General features: G+C 48.2%; 1 protein-coding gene across 1 annotated transcript in view; it reads left to right on the top strand.

Annotated features, from left to right (window-relative positions):
* PTPN11 (protein tyrosine phosphatase non-receptor type 11) overlaps window positions 1–22,262 on the top strand; it is a 1,257,273-nt gene that overhangs the window by 823,077 nt on the left and 411,934 nt on the right. Inside the window, exon 13 of the mRNA XM_069619490.1 lies at window positions 21,188–21,339. Coding sequence (XP_069475591.1) covers window positions 21,188–21,339 — 152 coding nt within the window. The remainder of the gene's footprint in view (window positions 1–21,187; window positions 21,340–22,262) is intronic.

Below are 22,262 nucleotides of genomic sequence, written 5' to 3'. Positions count from 1 at the left end.
GTGTTTTATCTAGAAGTGTGTAAAATAAATATATAACTACTTTTTACTACAAAGCTTTGGTCAGTGTTTCCTTGTGCCATAGTACTGAAGGACTATTGTGTAAACCCTGAATACTGCTCATCTCCCTCTTGAGATAGGTCTGACTGCTCAGCCACAGCTACAAACTAAACCTTTGTGGTACAGACTGATACCAAAGGGGATTTATTGCTCTCATATGTAGTCCTAATCTTGTGTAGTGCTCCCTAAGGGAACTGCACAGGATTCTGCCTAACACAGGGTCTCTTTCCTTTGGTGTGATAAAATAGAATAAGATACTAGCAAATGCTTTATTGTTTCCGGACTAGTCCTATTTTTACAAAAGCGACAGCTAACATCATCTACTGGCTCTTGAGAATATCTGGCTAAATTCACTTTGGTTGGCCAGATGTTTAGGCAGAGTCATAATATAGTTGTGGCATAGCTTTTATCTGGAAACTTTAGTAAACATGGTGATGTTGTGTGTAGGGATCTCGCACCATGATAGAGGTCACTGTAGAACTCTTTGAAGGCCGCATTAATTTCGACTTGTGTCTGGCGAGGAGCTTCATTCTGCACTTGTTGACCATAGTTGGTCTTCTGTTTCAGTTGACTCCCTACCGACCCTGACTTGGTCCAACCGACACTGTTAGATTCTGCTATAGCAATGCCCTTAATGAACACCTTGAGTGCCTCCCGCACTGTACTCGCACTTGGAACGCTACCCTGGTTATGTTTGATGTATTCAACAATGTTTTTTTTAATGCTGTTGCAGAATAGGACGTCTCGAAATGACTTACTCCTAAGTCTCCACGTGGGAACTGGGGGCCTAGAGGGTGCATTCTGCCATTGCAAGCTAAGAGGCGCATGATCAGACAGCACCCTGCCACAGTATTCCGCAAGCGGGAAGCCATCCACACTCTCCCGATCGACATAAAAATTGTCAATCCTAGTATGGACCGCATGCAGAGCAGAGTAATGCGAATAATGCCTGGTGTCTGGGTACAGTCTCTTTCGGGCCAAATGCCTCCAAGAGTGTACGCAAGGACCGAGCCTGTGGGTCAGGCTTACTCAATTTAGTGCCAGACCTGACCATTTGCGGGTATGGGGTGCAATTGAAGTCTCCTCCCCATATTACTTTACCATTCTTATAGGAGCTAAACCTGTGATATAGCGACTGGAAAAACTCTGCCACATCATGATTTGGTGGGTACGTGTTGACCAGGCATACCTCCAAATTTTCCAGTATACCTTGAACCAGCACCATTCTACCTTCATCTGTTTTCACCTGCGTGACCATGAAGGGTACCGCAGGCGATATCCAAACCAGCACCCCTCGGGCATATGCTGACTTGGGAGAACTGAACACCTGCCCCCGCCATTTACCTTCCAGCTGCGCCTGCCTCTCAGCAGTTAAATGCGTCTCTTGCAGCAGTGCAATATCAATTTTTCTCCTCCTCAGGAAGGAAAAAGTTCTAAAACGTTTCACAAAATTGTTCAAACCCTTCACATTCCAGGTAAGTACATTTATCGAACTAGCCATCGATGCAGCATGGTTGAGACCAATCCCTCCCATTTAATCCCACCAGGCACTTCCTAAGAACACCAAGCAGTGACGTAAGCACATCCTTTACATCAGTAGTTCCTCTCGGGCCTTGTGCTGGCAAATCTCGACCCAATAAACCCCACCTAACTTACCCCCCAAAAAAACAATAGCCCCGCACAGTCACTCATGCTCTGGCTTCTCCGCTTCTCGCAGCCTCCACTGGCGTATACACCCGTGGTCTATGCGCGGAGGGCGGAAGCAGAAAAAAGTACCCAAAAAGGAACCGTAAATACCAAACACCAAACAAGTTGGAAAGGAGAAGCCCAAAGAGGCCCCGGGGACCCAATCATTTGCTATTTCAGCCTTACCATTTCCTACTGCAGGTGTGCATCCACTTCTGTTTCACATGCTGCATACAGTTGGCCGAAGAAGTCAAATGAAGTAGGGAGGGCGGCAACCCGCAACACACTTTCCCAGATGAAGCCCCTCACATCCCGTGGCCCACAGCAGGCGCACCTCTCCCGCTGAACCCGGCCCGGCACATCTATGTCCGGCTCAGTTTATTCCACTGTACCTGCAGACCCAATTGCACCCTGATCCTGGCCTGGTCATCTCGTTGGCCCTTGGCTGGAAATCTCTTCTCCCTGTCCAGCCACTCCTGTGCTTCCCCCAGGAGTTCAGAGAAAAGGGCCCGATGTTTATACAATATCTTCAGACACGCCGGGTATATCAGCATGTATCTCAAGCCAGCCGATCTCATTCTTGCCTTGACTGCCCAGAACTGTGCACGACTCTTCTGTACCTGAAAGGTGTAATCGGGGTACACCGCCAGATCTGCCGAATCCCTGTGCAGGATCCCGCCCGCCCACATGTCTGGAGAACGCAAGGATCTTTTACCGGTCCTTATAATTTAGGACCTTAGCAATTATGGGTCAGTGGGGGCACCCGAAGGGGGTCTTCTTGCTAGGGCCCTATGCGCTCTCTCAATCGTAAAGCCCTGGGTTAAGGACTCATCATACCAACCTACTACACATACCTTCAGTCAAAAGAGCGAAAGCCGGAGCTATAGGCTTCCCCTATCAAGCCCCTAAACTCTGGAATGCCCTCCCCACCGCCCTCCATGCCGAAAAACTCCCTCTCCACCTTCCGCAAAGTCCTCAAGACCACGCTGTTCAATTGACACAGCTATGCACGCAGACAATTGTAACTAAGTATGAACGGGACTCGTCAATGTGACTAAGTCTACTTCTGTACTGTACCTGCAATTCTCAATCATGTATGTAACTACTCCTTCAACCTACTGTCCATTGCTACCTGCATCATTCTCAATATGACAGCGCCATGATGCCTTAGGGCTGTTGCGCGTTTTATAAATCTTAATAAATAAATAAGGTTCCCCGGGCCTATTTCCTGTAAAAACAAATCCTCCATATACGTGGTAGGATAGCTACCTTCTGCACCCTCTGGCAGGCTGACAATTTGGACATTGTTTCCTCCCTTCTGCTTCCTCTGCTCTGCTTTCAAGCAAGCTAACCCTCTGTTTCAGGATATGAACTTTTTACTCACCTCTAGGCGCCCCTCCATGTTGTCCTTCACTTGAATTTCCAAGCTGAAGGTCCACTCTGCCAGGCCTCTGACATCTTGTCTCAGAAGCTTGACATCCGCTTTAATTCCCTCTGTGTGCCGAGCACGGCTTTTACGTCCGCTATCGCCAGCAGCAGTTGATTGTGCCTCCATGTAGCATCCGCCTCCGTCTTCTGAGGTGGAATCAATGCCGCAGCTGGTGTCGGCTCCTGTCGTGGAGTCCTGGCAAAACCATCCAGGGTCGTCTGAGCGGCACTCTGCTTAGCGGCTTTTGAAGGCATCCAAAGTTGTTTGTGTGACCCTGTCGTGTGCGGGTGTCAGGGGCCATCTGTCAGCCGTGGAAGTACCCCTTTATAGAGGAGCTGTGCCTACCAAAAAACAAGCACTCCCTTTAGGGACCCCTTTGTCATGAGGTCATCCACAGTCAGTGGGGGATACAACCCCAGGAACTCCAAGGCCAGCACCACTGACCTTTCAACAGATGCCTCACCAGCGTCACATTTCCAGCAAGTGTCTCTGCAGGACCCTAACTACTTCTTCCCCTACCAATTAATGCTCCCAGGCCCCAGCACAACCTCCCCTGAGCTGCTATGTTGTAGTACTCCGTTCGTAGCAGGTGCCCAACAGTGGTGCCCGCGTTCCATTCAGATTCAAGACCTCCAGGCCACAGCACCCCTTGTTAGCCCCCTGCGCCTTTCTCACTCAGCTCCGACACACACCAGGGGTCCACTCCTGCAGCCGCCCAGCCTCCCAGAGAAAGCAGAGACAGCCCTTTTGTTTCTTTTCCGGCTAGCCGGCAACAGGAATTACGATGTAACCACCTACTGACCACCATATAGCTGTCCTGCTCCCACCAGAGTCTTCCACAGAAGTCCACCAATTGCCCTCCAGCAATTGCACGTCCTCGGGCGAAGCCGTAGTGCAGGAGGTTGTCCTCCAGAATCCCCCCTCCTGGGCTGGGGTCAGAACCCTTGGCAACCCAACCTCTGCAATCTTGAATGTTTGTATCTCCTCGCCTCCAGCAGAGAGAAACTCGGCATTAGTCTTCAGAGCGGCGCAATCCGCGGCCAAGTAATCCCAGATCTGCACCCTGAAATCGAGTGGCTGGGCAATGTGGCCCGCTTCAGGCATCCGGCACCTGGTACCTGGGCAGCCGCTGTCCCACAAGGTCCCTGAAGCCCACTCACGGACCAGCTAGCCGAAAGGACCCAGTGGCGGTTCCCCCAGCCCATGGGCAAGCGACTGAGCCTCCATTTGATGTGCAGCTACCCAGTACAAGGCAGCGGGCCACCAAGTAGCCACCTGCCCCAGGCAACGCACACCGCAGTCCATCCATTGCCCCTCACCACCATCAGTCCAGCACGGCTGTGACCTCACACGTACTCATTACCACAAGAACGGGCCCCTCCACCTTGCGGTCCGCAACTCCCCAAGTGTTGGCCGCACCAATGCCGCAGGGGCTCAATCCGCTCCGGAGAAGATCCTTGTTGCAGTCCCAACTCACAGGCCCTTACCTGCTGCATGATGCACAAGCGGCTTCCACTTTTCTGCGGGACATCAAGGGCATGCCGACAGCAGTCAGCGCACGCACCTCTGTGACGCTGTGCCATCCTCGCTCTACCTCTCTTCCAATGCTGCAATGTCCTTGCGCCTGTAGGTACTCATGAGGCTCCTGCCTCCCTCTTATTCGGTGCAAAGCTCTCCCTGCACCACATTGCCCGTTTCCGGGCAGCCTTGCATCAATGCCTTTCTCGACGACCTGCACCAGGAGTCAGTGCATGCCCTTTCTCTGCTGCCTTTGTTCGGCACCTCCAGGTCCCCATTCACTACATGCTGCCGCCATCTTGCGGCCTGCCCGCACTCTCCCTTCGCTCCATGGCAGCACTCCAGGTCTCCTAAATCGTCCAAAACTTTGGCACGGCGTTGCACACCTCTTCCCATTACTGCTTTTTGTGTCTGTGTTATGCCATGCCCAGCCAAACCAGGATCAATAGGCAGATCGGCTCTAGGAGCTCTCCCCAGCCACTTTTCACGGCTCCATGGCAAGCCACGCCCCAAGCACTTTGGATCTCACCTCAGGGTATTGGCAAACATACTTAACAATACACCTGCTTCTTTCCAAGAACTAGCAAATCCTGTTCTTAATGGGCGTAATTACTTCTGTAGGACATTCCTTAATGACGTTGAGCCTTCAGCTCATCATGGGAGAAACATATTGAACAACTGAGGGTAGTATTGCAGCCGTTCTACAGGCACAACCTGACCATAAAATATACACAAAATGTTCCCATTGGAAGGAGTATTTCATTTCTGTCATCTTGCATTGTTAATTAAGAAACACTTAGTTAATTAGTAAGTTTTAAAATGGTTATGAGCACAGTACACTAATGAAAAAGAAATTATGAATGAAGCATTATGCAACTGAAAAGAAGGACATTTGAAAAAGTAGTTCATCAAACACAATTGAATGAATTGATCTGTTTATCACATAACATTGGATATGCAAAAATGCATGAAATAAAAAAAAAATATTTCAGACAATGTCCACTTTAAATTATTTGGATAATAGTCTTCATTGATTAGAGAACTGTGTACGTTTCTATCATTTTGGCATAGAGCGTGGAACCCAAATTATTATTATGAAAACAAATTATTTATATAGAAGTTAGTTAAGGTACCCTTTTTCGCAAAGAATTTGAGCATTCGCACCTACTGTGCTGTACTGTCGGTTCCGGTGTGCAGTTCAGTGTTGACATTGTGGATTCGGATATATTAGTCCCAAATAGTAGAGTACATGATAAATGATTCAACTGGTCTGCTAAAAAGATAAAAGGCAGTGATGTTAATATGAACTAATATTGATGTACATTAAATCAAGCGTAATAGGGATATGCATATATCCCACATACGTGTAATATTTAATTGCGTAGACAACAGTCCACAATGGCATTTGTGGTATCTGTTCATACTCTTCCGTCCCGTCCCCTTTCCTCCATACTGCATGGGCGTCCCTTCCAAGGGACGGGAGACAGAACATTTTCACCAGAAAAAACCTTCTTCCCCTTTAAATTTAGTGGCGCACGAGGGTGCGGCCCAGGGAGCATGCGCTGCCCTGACTCTGCCCTCCGTCGCTACATCCCAGTCTCCTTTTCCGTGTCGCCGGGAACGGCCGAATTCACCAGCAGTCCTGGGTTTGGCTCCGGCCATGTAATTCCACGCACGGATACTACTTTTCTTTGTCTTTTTTTGTCTTTTTATCATTCAGGTACTCGGTCCTCAGACGTCGCGCTCCTCCCCAGTGCATGTCGACTTCCACAGGGTTTAGCAGGTGTCCATCCTGCAGCGGGCTCTTCCCAACTTCAGACCCCCATGGGCATCCGGATTGAGTCCATCAGCCCCAGGAGCAGGCATCCAGATACTTATTAAAACCCCAACAGCCCCAGCTGAGGGCTGTTTGGATTCAGTCTTGGCGCCTTTGGCACCAGGCTCATCATAGAAATCAGTCCTGGCGCCATTTTCATAGACTTTACTTACCTTATGCAGACCATGCTGCAAATGAGTCCAAGCCAACATGAGGCCTGGATGGGACTAATTTTATTACAGGGACTATTTTTCACTCGGGTGTGGTTCTGGGGAACTTCTTACCTTGGACTACTTTGCAGGCTATTTAAACCACGCCCGAACAGCAGCCCATGCTTAGTGTTATTCTGCATCCAGCAGCGTAACGCTCACCGTGTCTGCAAGTCAGCATCCAGTCTTCTGCCACGCCTGCCTCGAATCCGGAGCTCCTAGACAAAAGGAAAAGAAAGGAGAAGAGGTTAGATCACGGACATTATTTGATTCCATACCTGATTCCGGACCCAGCACAGCTCCGAGCCTGGATAGGACATTATTTCAGCACACGTCGCTTCGCCAGCAGCAACGCCACGGTATACTCACCAGTCCACCGCATCTTTCGACTCGGTGCTGCCTCCATCATTTACTTCGTCGAAACCCAGCACCTGGGGGGAAAACAAAAGGAATAACAAGGTGAGCTGAGAAAACCGACAAAGACAATCTCTTGCCACCATAGGCTTACCTGCTTTACCACCGGAGGTATTATCCTTTAATTCGCTGCATCTTCCTATGCTGCACCTATAAAGGGAGAGAAAACAGCAAGTTAAACTCATGCAACTTTTGCCGGACAGTGTTTGGTAATACAGTCTCTTACCTGAACGCCATCCGCTGCCTCCAGGCAATATTCTTTTGGACCCAGCTGCAACCTAACGAGGGAATGGAACAAGAGTGAACATCGGACATATTAAACTCTTTGAACTTTATAGACACTGGAGTCAGTATTCCTCCGGAACTCCTCCAGTACCTTCAAACCAGTGAAGTAACTGGTATCTACGCGCCCCTGCATGCCATGCAGGATGGAGAGCTCATCATTTAAAAACATAATGTGAGATTACCAAGAGGGGATATCGGAGGTGTTTAGTGGGGAGAACGAGAACAGTTGGGGGGGGGGGGGGGCATCACTAAAGTCCACGGGTGGCTAAATCCCTTTCTCCACTTGCAGGAGAATACTTCTACGAGTCCAGCAGACAAGATTAGGCGGGCCAGTCCAGACTGTCATCTCTGCACTACGCATCACGTTGGTGGAGACCGCAGCTGTCCGGGTCCGGCGACTCCCCTGTGGGAACCAGGTGAGTGTAACAGCAAGCTTGTACAGCGTGTGACGCGCTGTCCTGGAAAGCGCTGAAGAACAGACTAGCCAGGTGGATGGAGTTCTTCAGAAGTCAAGAATCTCGTGAAACATTGTGCAAGCCCAAGGTAGGGCTGATATTCTCCATCGCACCCCGCAAAGGAGACTCCTTCCCAGGGACTCTCCCGTGCGGGACGGACCAATCAGGTCCTTGTACCAGCACGTGCACCGAGGCTGCTGCAGCTACCGGCCTTTGGGCAGAGGGATCCTTGGATCCTCCCGCTGGTAGTGTTGAGGGACCGTAAGGTCCTTGTACCAGATTGTCATCTGAGGGGCTCCGCCCTTGTACTGGAAATATGGCCGAGGGGCTACGCCCTAGTACTGGCAATACGTCTGAGGGTGCGCCTAAACGCAGCTCTACAGACCCTCGGGTCGAGGGTGTCACACATACCGGGCCTAGGCCCGAGGAGCAGCGTAGGCCTCGTGATCCTTCAAGAGTGTAGTGAAGGAGGCCAGGCCCAGCGGGCTGAGCAACACGTCGCAGGCACGTGGCATGCAGCTCAACAAGATGGCCGCCGCGCCAGACAGAGGCACCTGTCCGACACCATTCCAGGAATTCGGCGAAGAACGAGTGTCAAGGTGGGACTGGCCTCAACGAGGTATGTAGCCTACAGCCTATCCCTCTTTTTGCGCAGGGCAGCTTCCCACTGCGTCCATATGGGCAGGGTATGCAGAGGCTCCAGCAGCTCCCAGCTACCCTGTCAGCACCCCCTGCCGCCTCTTCGGCCAGTGAGGAGGGGTTCTTCGAGAGGTTCCTGGGCCTCACGAAGTCACCTTGGATGGGGGTTATCCTCAAGGATGCCATCAGGGAAGTCCTCCCCGCAATGCTAGTGGCACCACAAGCGCCTCTGCCGGCGCCCCATACCCTGGCGCAGCTACTGCCTCTGGCCCCCCAGCCGATGCCTCAGGCGGTTCCATACCAGCCCCCCGCCACCTCCTCAGCCTCCGGCCGCGGTCCCTGTATCCCAGCCTCGTGCGCCATATATACCTCCTCCTCCACAGGATCCCCCTGACCCACAGGATACGGCTGAGGAGGAGGATCCAGATACGCCATCCTCGGCCAGGGCCTTCCACTAACGTCTTGCTGGGCTGGTGGAATATCTGGGCCTCCCCCCAACCCGAGGTCGAGCAGCCGGCAGAGAGGGTTCTGGCTGAAGTCCTCACACGACACCCCTCTGCCAAAACGGGGATTTCTTTGCAGACCGATGTTGTCTCCCTGGCCAAGAAGGGTTTTGTTCAAGCCCCACTCAGCCCAACCAATCAGTCGACGCCTGGACACCAAGTACAGGCAGATGGAGGGGGTTACACTCTTGCTCTCGTCCAAACCTCAGCCACACTCCTCGGTGATCGCTGCGGCATCACTATACTCCAAGCCTCAGTCATCCTCAGCCTCCTCCTCTGCGGTGCTGCTAGGCAAGGAGGAGATGATCTTGCAGGCTTACGGGAAGAAGCTCTATTCCAACGCGTCCTTGCATCTTCGTCAGGCCAACGCAGATGCCATGCTGGCTGTCGCCAACCAAAGGTTATGGCGGGAAATTGCGTAATTCCTCTCGGAACTCCCTACTCAGAGCCATCACACTTTAAGGCGGGGCTGGCCGAGGCCAAGCTGGTGGCGCATGACCTCATGGAATCCATCGTGGCACATATCGACACCTCTGGCCGTGCCATCTGTATCGCCAGGGACATGAGAAGGACAGCCTGGCTCCGGGCAACAAAATTCAACCCAGACTTCCAGGAACGCATATTAGATCTTCAGTTTGAGAGGGGGTGGGGCCTCTTCCACTCCTCCACAGACGAGGAGCTGGACAAAAAGAAAAACAGCTCACATCGGCACTACGGCAATGCCTTGCTTATTGGGGCTTCCACTAAGGACCTTACTAGATGCCAAGTCATACAGAACGATGCAGTGAGGCTCGTGAAGCATCTTAGGCGCAGAGATCATACCACCCTGGCCAGAAGATCACTCCACTGGCTCAGGGTGGAGGAGAGAATAAAGTTTAAATCCTTGACCCTTGTTCATAAATGCCTCTATAGAAAAGCCCCCACTTACCTCAAGAATAGTTTGGTACTATACACTCCGCAAAGACAGCTACGCTCAGAAGGTAAGAGCTTATTGATAGTACCTAAATATAAGCTCAAGTCGGGTATGGGTAGATCCTTTACAGTGCTGTCCACGCAGCTGTGGAATACACTTCTGACGATTATGAGAATGGAAGGTAACCATTCAAAGTTTAGAAAACTCCTGAAGACTCACCTGTTTAGGTAATCTCAGGATGTCCCAGCCTTAGCTTAGCCCACCCAGTCAGATGCAGGAGGTTTGTATAGGTTTGTGTTTGTCTTGTCAAAGCGCCCTGATGCCTTCGGGCTACCGGCGCTATGTAAGATACTATACATACATACATACATACATACATACATACATACAAACGGCCACATCTTTATCTATCCTAACAAAGACCATGCCCAAATCGTACATCCAATCTCAGCAACTCTCCGACAGGGGTCGTACATACGGAGGGTTCAGTGGCTTACAGGAAAAGAGATCCAGGCAGCTGGACCGCACGCCATCTCAGAACCAGTGCAAGCAACAAAAAGGGGGCGGTTAGTAAGGGCTCTTTCCAGTCCCCCTCATCTGCAACAGCCTCCGAGGGAAAGAAGGCCTGACACTCCCCTTCGGGTCCACGTGTCTCCAGTTGGGGGCAGGCTAGCTCTCCACGCACATTTCTGGCGCCAGAATTTCACGGACCCCTGGATCCTCTCCATAGTATCCATGGGGTACCGCCTCCCTACCCCAGCCTCTCCTCCCTCCTCCCCTCCACTCCCACAGGTTGGGACAGCAACTCTTTTGGCGGAGATCCAGTCGCTCGTAGAGAGCCAGGCAGTGGAGGAAGTCCGAGCCACCCAACGAGGCTTGGGCCTTTACTCCAGGATTTTCGCCATTCAGAAAAAGAACCAGGCGGGCCTGAGAGTTGTGCTGGACCTTTCCACCCTCAACCTCTCCTTACCCCCACAACAATTCAAGATGGTTACGCCATATTTTATAGTGGAGACATTGTGCAAGGGAGACTGGATGTGCTCCCTCGATCTGAAGGACGCATAACTACACGTCTCGATTTGGCAGCCCCATCGTTCTTTCCTACGGTTCAGGATCATGGGCTACCATTTTCAATACAAGGTCCTTCCTTTTGGCCTCAACTCGGCCACCAGGGTTTTTACCAGGCTCATGAATACGGTGGCGGCCCTCCTCAGAGCGCAGGGCCTCCACATCGAACCATACCTCGACAACTGGCTCGTCAGGCCTACATCTCCGGAAGCAGTTCACCACTCTTCCCATGCCCTTATGAACACACTGCATGATCTGGGCTTCTCGCTCATTCTCAAGAAGTCACAGCTGCAGCCCACGCAGACTCTGACATTCTTGGACCTCATCTGGGACACGTGCTCCGAGAAAGTATTTCTGTCGGAGGACAAGATCTCGGCCGTCAAGACGGCCACCAACCACTTTCTCAGCAGAGGGGTGACCTCGGCATGGTGGTACCAACATCTCCTGGGTCTATTGGTGGCGGTCCTTTTAGCTGTTCCGCACACGAGACTGAAGATGAGGATTCTGTCAAGACCACTGTGAGAGGGCACACGTTGTGATACAAGCAGGCTCCCACCAGAACCCTGAGGGCCTTAAAACCACTGCAAAAGGGCTGCTGGAGCCAGTCCTGGCGCCTTTGGCACCAGGCTCATATGTAGGAAGGAAGGGCTGTTCAAACTAGGTCCCATTTATGTGCATGGGCCTTTAAATCCAACATGGAAGCACCCACACAGTCTAGTTCTAAGAACCAAGCCATACGGTCTAGTGTTTTGGGTGTGGCAGGCCTGGAACTACTTTCTGTGGTACTACTTTACCTATAAACCACACCCTGACTGCAGAACATGCTTCGTGTTATTCTGCAACCAGCAGCGTGACGCTCACCATGTCCAGCTCCTGGTCTTCAGCATCTTCCTGTAATCCTGCAAGAACAAGATTATTCTCTCATACCTGAGAAAACACCATCCAGCACTCAGCATCTCAATTGGGCTGCAACCTGTGGAAACCGAGAGAAGAAGAAACATCACTCACCTGTGAGTACTAGTTTAAGGACTTCCGGCGAACCGCTACCAGAGCTGCTGTTCGAACATTGCGACCTGTAATAACAAAAAAGGTAAAAACAATATTAGAACGCGTGCTTCCAAAACATTCAATTCCATCAGTCTTACCTGAATTCCATCGTGCTACACCACGCTTCCATCTGGGGCACCACAGCAACATCTGCAAAGGAAAAGAGACATATTCAGGTCGCTTTCAATATTAAACAACCGCACAGCGCTGTACTTACCTTAACAGATTCTGGGGGGCCTGTTTTTCATCACGCTCTCATCCACTCGCAGCACCACAGCGGCCTGTGAGGAGAAGAGGAAAAAACACAGGTTAGCTTTAAAAGACAATAAAGGCGCTGCGCTTCATGCTTTCTCTTACCTAGAAACGTGCCTCTCCATCCAGCACTCCAGCATCAAGACCTTCGCACCTGAAAAGGAGGAGATAAAGACATTAACGAATTCCCACCATAAACAGAACGAAGACTTACAATTAACAAACCTACCTGCCTACCAGCAGATACGGGTTCACAGCAGGCCTGGGCCCAAGGAAGGCGTACTGCACCAGCGAAGCAACTCGGCCAACAAACGTCAAGCGCCCCTGCACAAGAAACACAGGATGGATAGCTCACCCTACAAATAACTAAGGTGAGAAAAGGACCCAGTGGGTAGGGAATCGGTCAGAGGGGAAGTGGGAGATTCACCCATTAGAGACAGTTATCACAAATCCTCCGTTCTGTAATTGCAGATTCATTATTCAGCACTGGGCAACTACGCATCCAGGCTTCCAGAAGCCCCCAGGGATATTAGGTGAGCGTAACAGATTCAGCTGCACTTCGCGGCCTCATGAAACCAGGAGTGGGGCTCTCAATCCGAGATGATCAACGTTCTTCCATCTCTCCACCCGGACCTAACATGGTGGTCCAGGGACTGCAACATGCGGACGGGCAAGCCCTTCTGGCCTCCCACCCCACAGGCCACCGTCACCACGGATTCCTCGCTCGAGGGCTGGGGAACCACCTTGGACGATCTCTCGGTCCACGGCACCTGGACTCGACAGGAACAGGAATACCACATCAGTTGGCTAGAGCTGAACGCCATCTGGCTAGCGCTCATGGTTTCCTACCACTTCTCGGGGGCAAAGTTGTCCTCATCCAGACAGACAACTCGACCAGCATGTACTATGTCAACAAGCAGGGAGGCACCAGATCCCCTCCTCTGTGCAGACTGGCAATCATCATGTGGGAGTGGGTCCTGGAAAACGACATCTACCTCAAGGCAATCCATCTCCCGGGGAATCCAACCTGGAGGAAGACGGGCTCAGCAGGCTTGGAGCGGACAAATATGAGTGGCAGCTAAACTACCTCGTTATTCAGGAGATCTTCAACAAGTGGGGTCATCCCCAGGTGGATCTCTTTGCCACCTGGCACAACAAGAAGTGCCCTCAGTTCGCCTCCTGGCAGGGACAGGGTCCCGGCTCCCCGGGCGACGCATTTCGGCTTCAGTGAAACAGCATGAGGGCTCACGCCTTTCCACCCACTCTGCTGATTCACAGACTAATTTGCAAGATCAAGGAGTCTTGCCAACTTAACATCATTCTGATAGCCCCATGGTGGCTGACCAGGCCATGGTTCTTGGAGCTGCTCACCGTCTCTGAGATTCCCCCGATTCATCTCCCGACGGGCCCAGCACATCTTCTGGCACAGAAGGGGGTAAGGTCATCCACCCCGCCCCACATAAACCAGCCCTCATAGCGTTGTTACTTAGCAGGTAATGCTGCAACACCTCAGCCTCTCGCAGGCTAATCTGGAAATTAATCAGGGCGCAAGGAGCAAGGCTACCAGGGCTCAGTATAAAAGCAAATGGACCAGATTCTGCCACTGGGCAGACTCCAAAGACATCGATCCACTGGCATGTACTTTGGACGACGTGCTCTCCTTCACAGCGCACCTCGCCCACTCTGGCATGCAGGTTGACACTTGTCGTACATATCTCGCAGCCATCGGAGCTTACAGGAACTCAGAGGAGGGGATCTTCTCCTCCTCCAATCCTATCGTCAAGAAACATTTGACAAGGCTCTACCCGCCCGGCAAGAGGCCGCACCCTGTGTGGGACATCAACATAGTCTTGGGCGCCCTGGTGCACAAACAGTTCGCGCCAGTGGTGTCCGCTGACATCAGGCTGGTCACCATCAAGACGGCCTTACTAGTCGGACTCACCTCAGCGCAGAGAGTCAGCGAAATCCAGGTGCTGGTCGCACACCCAGCATTCCTGCCCAAGGTACCGTCTGCTTTCCACCTGAACCTGAACGAGGAAATAGTCCTTCCTACGTTTTTTGCCGATCCTAAGGACGAAGCACAGAGAGTGCTGCACTGCCTGGATGTCAGGCGTGCCCTGAAATTTTACTTGGACAAGACCAAGGGCTTCCGCAAATCGGACGCCTTGTTCATCACTTTCGGAGGCTCAAGACCAGGCTATCAGGCCTCCAAGGCTTCCATATCCCGCTGGATGGTCTCTGCCATCAGAGAGGCAACGAGGGCCAGCACAAACCGTTTCTGGCCAACATGCATGCCTACTCAGTAAGGACCAAGGCAACAGTCATCGCATTCCAGCGCCATATCCCTTGGCAAGTCAGCAGAGCGGCCGCTTGGGCCCCTCCCTCGGCTTTCTGCAAGCATTACTGTTTGGATGACGGGTCTAGATGCTTTCGAACAGGCGGTTCTCAGGAACCCATTTGCTTATGGAGGGTAATTATAAGTTACTTACCGTAGTGACTAATATACTCTTAGTCCAAAGTCCCTTTTCCTCCATACGTCTCACCAACCTCCCCCCTAATATTACTGGTGTCATTAGGCAACATTAAATCTATTGTTGACGCGTCAATGGGGACTGAGGTGTGGCGCCAGAGGGCAGAGTCAAGGCAGCACATGCTACCTGGACCGCATCCCACGCGCCTCTAAATTTAAAGGGTAAGGTTTTTTCTGGTGAAAAAGGTTCCGTCTCCCGTCCCTTGGAAGGGACGCCCATGTAGTTTGGAGGAAAGACGACTATGGACTAAGAGTAAGTTAGTCAATATGGTGAGTAACTTATAATCATTTTAACAATGGAGTAATCTACATTAAATTATAAATAAAGGGTAAATGGAATGATAGAAATGGTGTTCTAGTAATAGTTGCGGCCCATAAACCCAGATGTTCTTAGAGAGTGTGGAAAGCTAAATATAAGCAATTTAGCTAATATGGCCATCTTTTTATTTCGTGGTAGAAGACTGCCTCTTCTTAGTGCAACCAAATATGCTGGGTGTACTGACAAATTTGTGAGTTATCGCAACCCAATTCATATGGGGTTAACACACAGTGGTTCCCAGCGAGACAAGAAGTGAAGGGTAAATCATTTAGGTCATTTTATTTGGAAGATATGGAACTCTGACCTAATCTCTGTTCCTGATAATTGCTATGCTACCATTCGTGAGTGGTAGTGTGTGCTTTATTAAATAGATTTTAAAGTAACGTCTTCACATGATGACGTCGGGCATAGCACTGTTCTGTGAAAAAATTCCATGAAGAAACTGCCCATTGCCACAAGGTTGGATATAAATAAAGAATATATTCAAATATATCCACAATGAAAGGGTACAACCACTGAGGTTGAAGTACATGTGTTGGTAGGTGATGTTTATATCCATTCTGCAGCATTTGATACATTAAACCACGATACCTCCAGAGAAGTGGAGAGACCTGGCCAAAGGGCAGTAAATGCCGGCTTGTGCCGAAGAGCAGAGGATGAAGTCCCTCTCCAAAGGAGGAAACCGTTAGGAAAGCCACACAGTCGGCGTAGTGCAGAACAGTACCAGGCAGCTTGCGGAAGCCTACTGCTCCATCAACCGCGGGAGAATGGACGAATCCGGGAACACAGAGAAGGGAAACGGCCATAAGGAATTTAAGAAACAGTTCCACTGCTGAAGTGAAGAACTGGAGCCCAGACACTGACTGCACAGTGCGCCACCAAAACGCAGCTCTGCCAAGGCCGGAGAGACCACCTCCCCATTCTTGCAACACCGCTGGAGACAAGGTGCACATTATCTGGTTCGAGTGATGGTTGGAAGCAGGGGAGGCCATGCAGAAGCCCACGCAGGGCTGAAAGCCTGAACACCCCAGAAAAGGGTTAGCAAAACCACGACCGCAGCAGGGCTGAGCAAGCCTGTAGCCCACTCAGGGCTGATTTCCAGAAGACCCCAGAAGAGGGTGACGAAAGGACAAGCAAACAAGGACTGAACAAGCCCATAGCCCACACAGGGCTGATAAGCTGAAGACCCCTGAAAGGGGGTACGTGAAATCAGAACTGCAGCTGGGCTGATTGAGCCTGTAGCCCACGCAGGCCTAGTAACCAGAGGACCCCAAAAGGGGGAAAGGGAATACTCAAGTAAACCAGGGCTGAGCAAGGCCATAGCCCAAGCCGGGCTGATTACCAGAGAGCCCCAGAAGGGGTTGTGAGAAACCACAACGGAAACAAAATCAAACAGGCCAGTGGTCCCTGACGGGCAGAGCATCAGAAGACCCCAGAAGGGGGTGAGGAAAACCAGAGTGGTAACCAAGGTCGGCCGGAACAAGCCTTTATGCGACCTGAAGCTTGAAATCTAGTTATCAGACCAACATTCAGAGAAGAGCTACTTTTTGTTGACATGGAAAGATGCAGATCAGAGGGACTGATTATGTTTAATACATCCAGGAAGAGGGGGACAAATCAAGAACTGTTTAGACGGACGAACAGAAACCTGTTTGTGCTAACACAGTGCTGGGATGCATCTTTTCTTTGTTGGAAATTCAGGCCCAGATCTGGGACAGACTTTTCATAACTCCATGGTGGGGGTCCGAAAACAAGCCCATCGAATATATACTAAAAGGGGAGAGTAATCCCATTGAAAGTTAAAGCTGAAAGTGTCTTTCTTTCTTCCTTTTTAATGGTAGAGCAGATATTACTTTAGCATAGGTTTGACAGAAGACCGAGCTTTATTTGTTGGACATCCTGACGAGCACCTGTTCTAGAATAGGGAATTAATTGTAGCATTAGGGATTAGAGGAGGTTTTCTTTGAGTTCAAAATAAAACATCCTGTTTGAAAATGTCCTTGTGTCCGTCTCCTATCTCTGATTTACCACAATATCAGTTGTATATCAACTTTCTGGTAGAATTATGGTTTAATATCACCATTTCAGTTTCCCAGTACTTGTGGCCATCTTCAGTGTGGTTTTATTCGAATTAATTTCTGGCTAAGGATGCCTGCAGATCTGTGTTCAGCTATTCTTACATTCACGGCCTGTTTGTGTGGCAGATCTTAAGCTGCACGGTCACTCTACAGAACAGATAGCATTCATAGTTTACAGTGGAAGCAGGTTATTTTCATAGGGAATCTACAGACTGTATTAGTGCCACAAGGGAAGTTGCCTCGTTCACAAAGGGTAGCGTACCTATTTTTCTTCATTTTAGCTAAATGTTCAGATTGTACGAGCTGGTCTGTGAGGTTAAGGCCTCTATTCAGTGCAGGCATGGGTATGTGCTCATTAGCAAGATGTAGCTGAATCAACGATCAGGGTTTCTTGATTTTGTTTGATTTTAGTAGTGTTACAAGTAGTAATATAAACCAATTTATCTCATCTTTTATAGCGAGCAACACTTCCCGAAGGGCATGTCTTGAAAGTTTATTAGAGCTCTGAACAAGTTTCCTATGGGAACCTCATTCTTTGAGTCATTGATCAAGGATTTTGGCCTTCTGTGAATAATCTATAGTCAAACTGCTATTACTACAAATTCTTAGATATTGTCCATAACGGAGATTGTCCAGAATTGCTCTAAGGTGTGGTAACTGTGGTCTCCTGTTGTTTCAACGATAAACACTACGTTGAAGTAATTTACTTCGAAGTGATTTCTTTGAATTACTTTGAATTATATATATGTAGTAGTGGGTTAAGGGATAAAAAGGGGGTGAGGAGTGGTTTGGTGTAGGGGTGGTAGAGAAGGGAAAGGGGGTAAAAAAAAGTGAAGTAAAATGTCAAAGTAATCACTTCGAAGTAAATCACCTTGAAGACATTCTTTAGACTAATATGAAACCGTAACTGCTATAGAGTTGCAGAGTATTTTTGACTGTCTCTTTTCTGTAAAGGGCACAACGCGGATGGCCGGAAACATTGCCAATAGTGATATTCAGAAAGTTAATGCTTTGTTGATTAACTTCCAAAGTAAACAAAGATTAAGTGCATTCAGCCATTGATCGAAGCGTTCCAATAGTGTATGTATCCATGCCTAATTAACATAACATTATCAATATAACAAAAACAATATTTCTAGATTTTGATGTTATTCTATAGCTTTATAAACCTGCAGCGAGGGCCGTACCGGGCGTTATGGGCCCTGAAGACCGAGTTAACACCCTCAGTGTTTAATTAAAGTAGAATAAATGAGACATGTTCAATTGAAGTGCAACAAAATTGCAAAATGGTAAATAAATGTTGCAGACATTTATTTACCGTTTTGCATTTTTTTGTACTTCAATTAAACATGTCTCGTTTTTTTGTATAGGGTGGTGGAAGGTGATTGGGTGGGAGGAGTGTCGTATTAAACAGGAATCAGGTGCGGGTATGCCTGCCCAGTGTTTCACTTAAGGTAATTTTTTTTTCTCGCCCCTACACAAACTTATACTTCCAATTACTGCACACTTAAACACAGTAGCACACCATTAGCAAGGACACTCTGCATATAAATTAACTTAGCTTGCCATCAACTTACCCTTCTATGCTCTGGTTTACCATTATCCTTCCCATACTACTGTGCACCAAAATCCAAACAACGTGAGGAGGTGAGAGCAAGGTTCCCCGTGTCTTAAATGCGGTGAAAAATGAAACATGCCACCTTCCATTACAAAGAAAAAAGCAGCTTTCCTTTCTCAGCGGTTTTATATTTCACAAAACGCTTTCCATACCAAGTGAAGGCGGAAAGCATTTCTTCCGGCTTGGGCTGCATTGTACACGTTGGTCTTGCAATCTGTAAGTCGGAACGGAAAGTTGACTCTTTCCGTTCCAAAATTACAGGGAGACCAACGCAGCAACTCGGGAACAGATAGGCAATTACTGTGTAATTGCGGGCTGCATTCAATCTGCGGGCTATACCAGTTCTTATAGCCCGCAGATTGGCCAATCACAACCCTCAAACACCCTCTATGGTGTTCTAATATTGATAATGAGGTTTGTGTTCATATTCCTTCATGTATAATATTGCCATGCTTGGAGCTAATGCTGCACCCCCAGCTGTGGCCTTAACCTGTTGGTAATAGGTGTTCCTAAAATGAAAATAGTAATTTTCTAATGCTATGGACATTAGCTCTACTTTGAATTCTTTCGATGTAACTCCAGGAGTAGTTGTCTCATGAAGGGTGTTTCTTATACACACATTTCTTTGTACTGAGGTATATTGCTGTATAGTGCTTGCATGTACATAGTGAACACACATTCTGACTGGCTAATGAAAGATACATTCTCAAAGATGTCTCTTTCAGGTAGGTGTCGGTCTTCTGACTTCTAACTTAAAGAAAGTTTGAAGAAAGTGATCAATGACTTTAATAAGGGGTTCCAGATTGGGGACGCATCTAAAGACAATTTGGCGACCTGATGGTTTTGATAGAATTTTGTGGACATTTGGAAGTGCATAAAAAGAAGATGGAACTTGAGGTGTTAAGAGGTTAAAATATTCATATGCATGTTAAGTAATCCAATTTTCTTGTAGGGCAGTTCCTCTGACTTCACCAATTAGCTCTTGTAGTTTGGCCATAAGGTCCTTGGTGGGTTTGTCTCTGACTATTCTCCTTCATAGAAATCAAGAACCATTTTGTCATATTGATTTACATTTATTATTACAATTCCACACCCACCCCCTTGTTGGTAGGTTTTGTAAATCATCAATTCAGTTTAGGCCTTAATTGTATTTAAGGCTCCATTTTGGCAATGCCTTGTTATCCGCATAGTCATGGAATGGCATGTAGCAAAAGGGCAAAGGGCTGGGAGTAGGGATTAAAAATGGCCTTAGTACCCCAATGGTTACTATAAAGTTGAATTGTGCTACTAATGTGGTGGTAAAGATGGCTACAAACCTCTTGTAGATAAAACTATATCATAGTTGCAACCTGCCTACTCCACAACACACTTTCAGGCTGACAATTACTCTGGGGCAAAACTGGGGTGCTTAAAAAGTGCCCTGCCCTGGTAGCAATATGGTCTACTAAGGGCAGCGCATCAGAAAAGAGTTGCAGTGTGAGGGGGCGCTATAGGAGCGAAAAGTCCCTCCACCCATAACAGAAAAGTAGAGAAACCCTGGAGCCTAGGAAAAGGTTTAGGCAGCATGAATACTGAAAAACGTTCTTCTGCCTTAAACCAATGGTCTCTCCTTTGCCTGACACTGGTATAAATGCTAAACATGATTCTACGGGAATGTTCTAATTGGTGAATTGCAGTTACAGGTAAGAATCTAATTTTCCCCGCTCCCCACCTCCTTAGCAACACACAACTATTGCAAGTCACCTTCCATAGAAAGGCAAATCATTTTTCAAAAATCTTTATAGCAGCAGGTAAACGTCGCAAAAGATACAGTGCTGAATATTTTGTGTGGGGAAATCCCTTACCCCTGAGCTGCTAAGAAAGGGTTGTAAGAGGACCAGTCCAAAAAAGCAGCATTTAAAAAGCAGTAATTAATTAATCATTTTCAAAAATTATATTTTGCCAAAATTAATTATTTCAACTAAATGCTATATAATATAACCTTTTTAATGTTTTTTATTTACACTTGAATGTTGAATAATTCTGCCTTTAGTTCTTGAAGAAATGTTTGTAGATGTTTTGATGTGTTGAGCAGAATTATCCATATCAAAAGCTCCATGGGATGCAAAATTGAAACATACCTTTGCTTGTGGGGTCTGTAGTATTGTATTTAGTGAAGTCGACTTCAATAAACAAATTCTAAAAATGAGCTGAGGTGAATTTTTGTTGAACATGGCTTTTTATTTAATGTCACCTGATACCTACCTCACCAGCCGGATTGTGCTGCTGTTCACTTAGGTGGTGAAAAAAATGCTCTCTTCGGTGTAATGGAGCATTTGACAGTGTCACAAACTGATGCCCTTCTTTTTCAGGGGTGGACTGTGACATAGATGTGCCAAAGACTATCCAGATGGTGCGATCCCAGAGGTCAGGAATGGTTCAGACTGAAGCACAGTATAGATTTATCTATATGGCCGTACAGCACTACATTGAAACCCTGCAGCGCCGAATTGATGAAGAACAGGTATTGTACATGAATCCACTAAATGTAGAACATTCTTTGCACACTACAGGTTGTGTTTCTGTAGTTTTGTGGGTGAAAAAATAATTCTCATATATATTCATATTTAGGTTTTGTCTAAAGTTCAAAGTCAATTTCTTGTCGATGAGGTGTTGTGTTGTCCCTTTTCTAACAGTCTTTTCCTTCACACCAAACATATTTTGTTGCACTTTTCACTATTGCAGTATTTGGCTTTGACAATGCTTGTTTGTTTATAGCGCCTAATTTCACATGGCGAATTGGGATTCAAAAACTGCTATTTGACACTTTTCCGTACTAACGCCTTTTGTGAGCATCTGACTAGCAAGGAAGTAGTACAAACTAGAATGCACAAATTGTAATTGTAAATGGTTATTTATAACACGCTTAATACCCAAAGGTTTCTAAGCGCGGACCCGGGCATCGAAGCTGTCTGTGTTGCTCTGCGTTATCTTGTTTCCAAGGTGAGCACGTTGCCCTTGAGCTATTCTCCAGGCCCACAAAGGAACTATATTTGGAAATTTCAGGATGTGTCTTGTTTAGCAGGATTGGTAAGCACTGGCAGAAGCATGTAGAGGGTCCATCTTGTGATCTGTTCCACTGCCATCTGTGTTGACGACTGAATATAGTAGGAAGGTTTGGAGGTAATCATTGCGGGGAGAGGCCCTTATTAAATAAGATTTCTCTTTTAAGCAACTTTCCCTCCAGATTCTATGGACCCCCATACTTTTTGCTATTGTTTTTTAACCTTGCCTGACGTTTTACAGAGAAGTGAAGCCTTCAGCTTCTCATCCCTCTCCTTTTTACTCATTTTGTTATGGGGAAACTGATCAGTCCTTCAGACAGTAAGTACTGGGAAACTATTTCCCTTTTGTCTTTGAATTTTTACCCGTTTTGGTAACTTTTCT

Source organism: Ambystoma mexicanum, chromosome 10 (genome assembly GCF_040938575.1).
Source record: "Ambystoma mexicanum isolate Mex_15411 chromosome 10, UKY_AmexF1_1, whole genome shotgun sequence".
NCBI classification, from domain to species: Eukaryota; Metazoa; Chordata; class Amphibia; order Caudata; family Ambystomatidae; genus Ambystoma; species Ambystoma mexicanum.
Note: the sequence above shows the minus strand (reverse complement) of the source record. Positions and strands in the feature narration are given on the sequence as shown.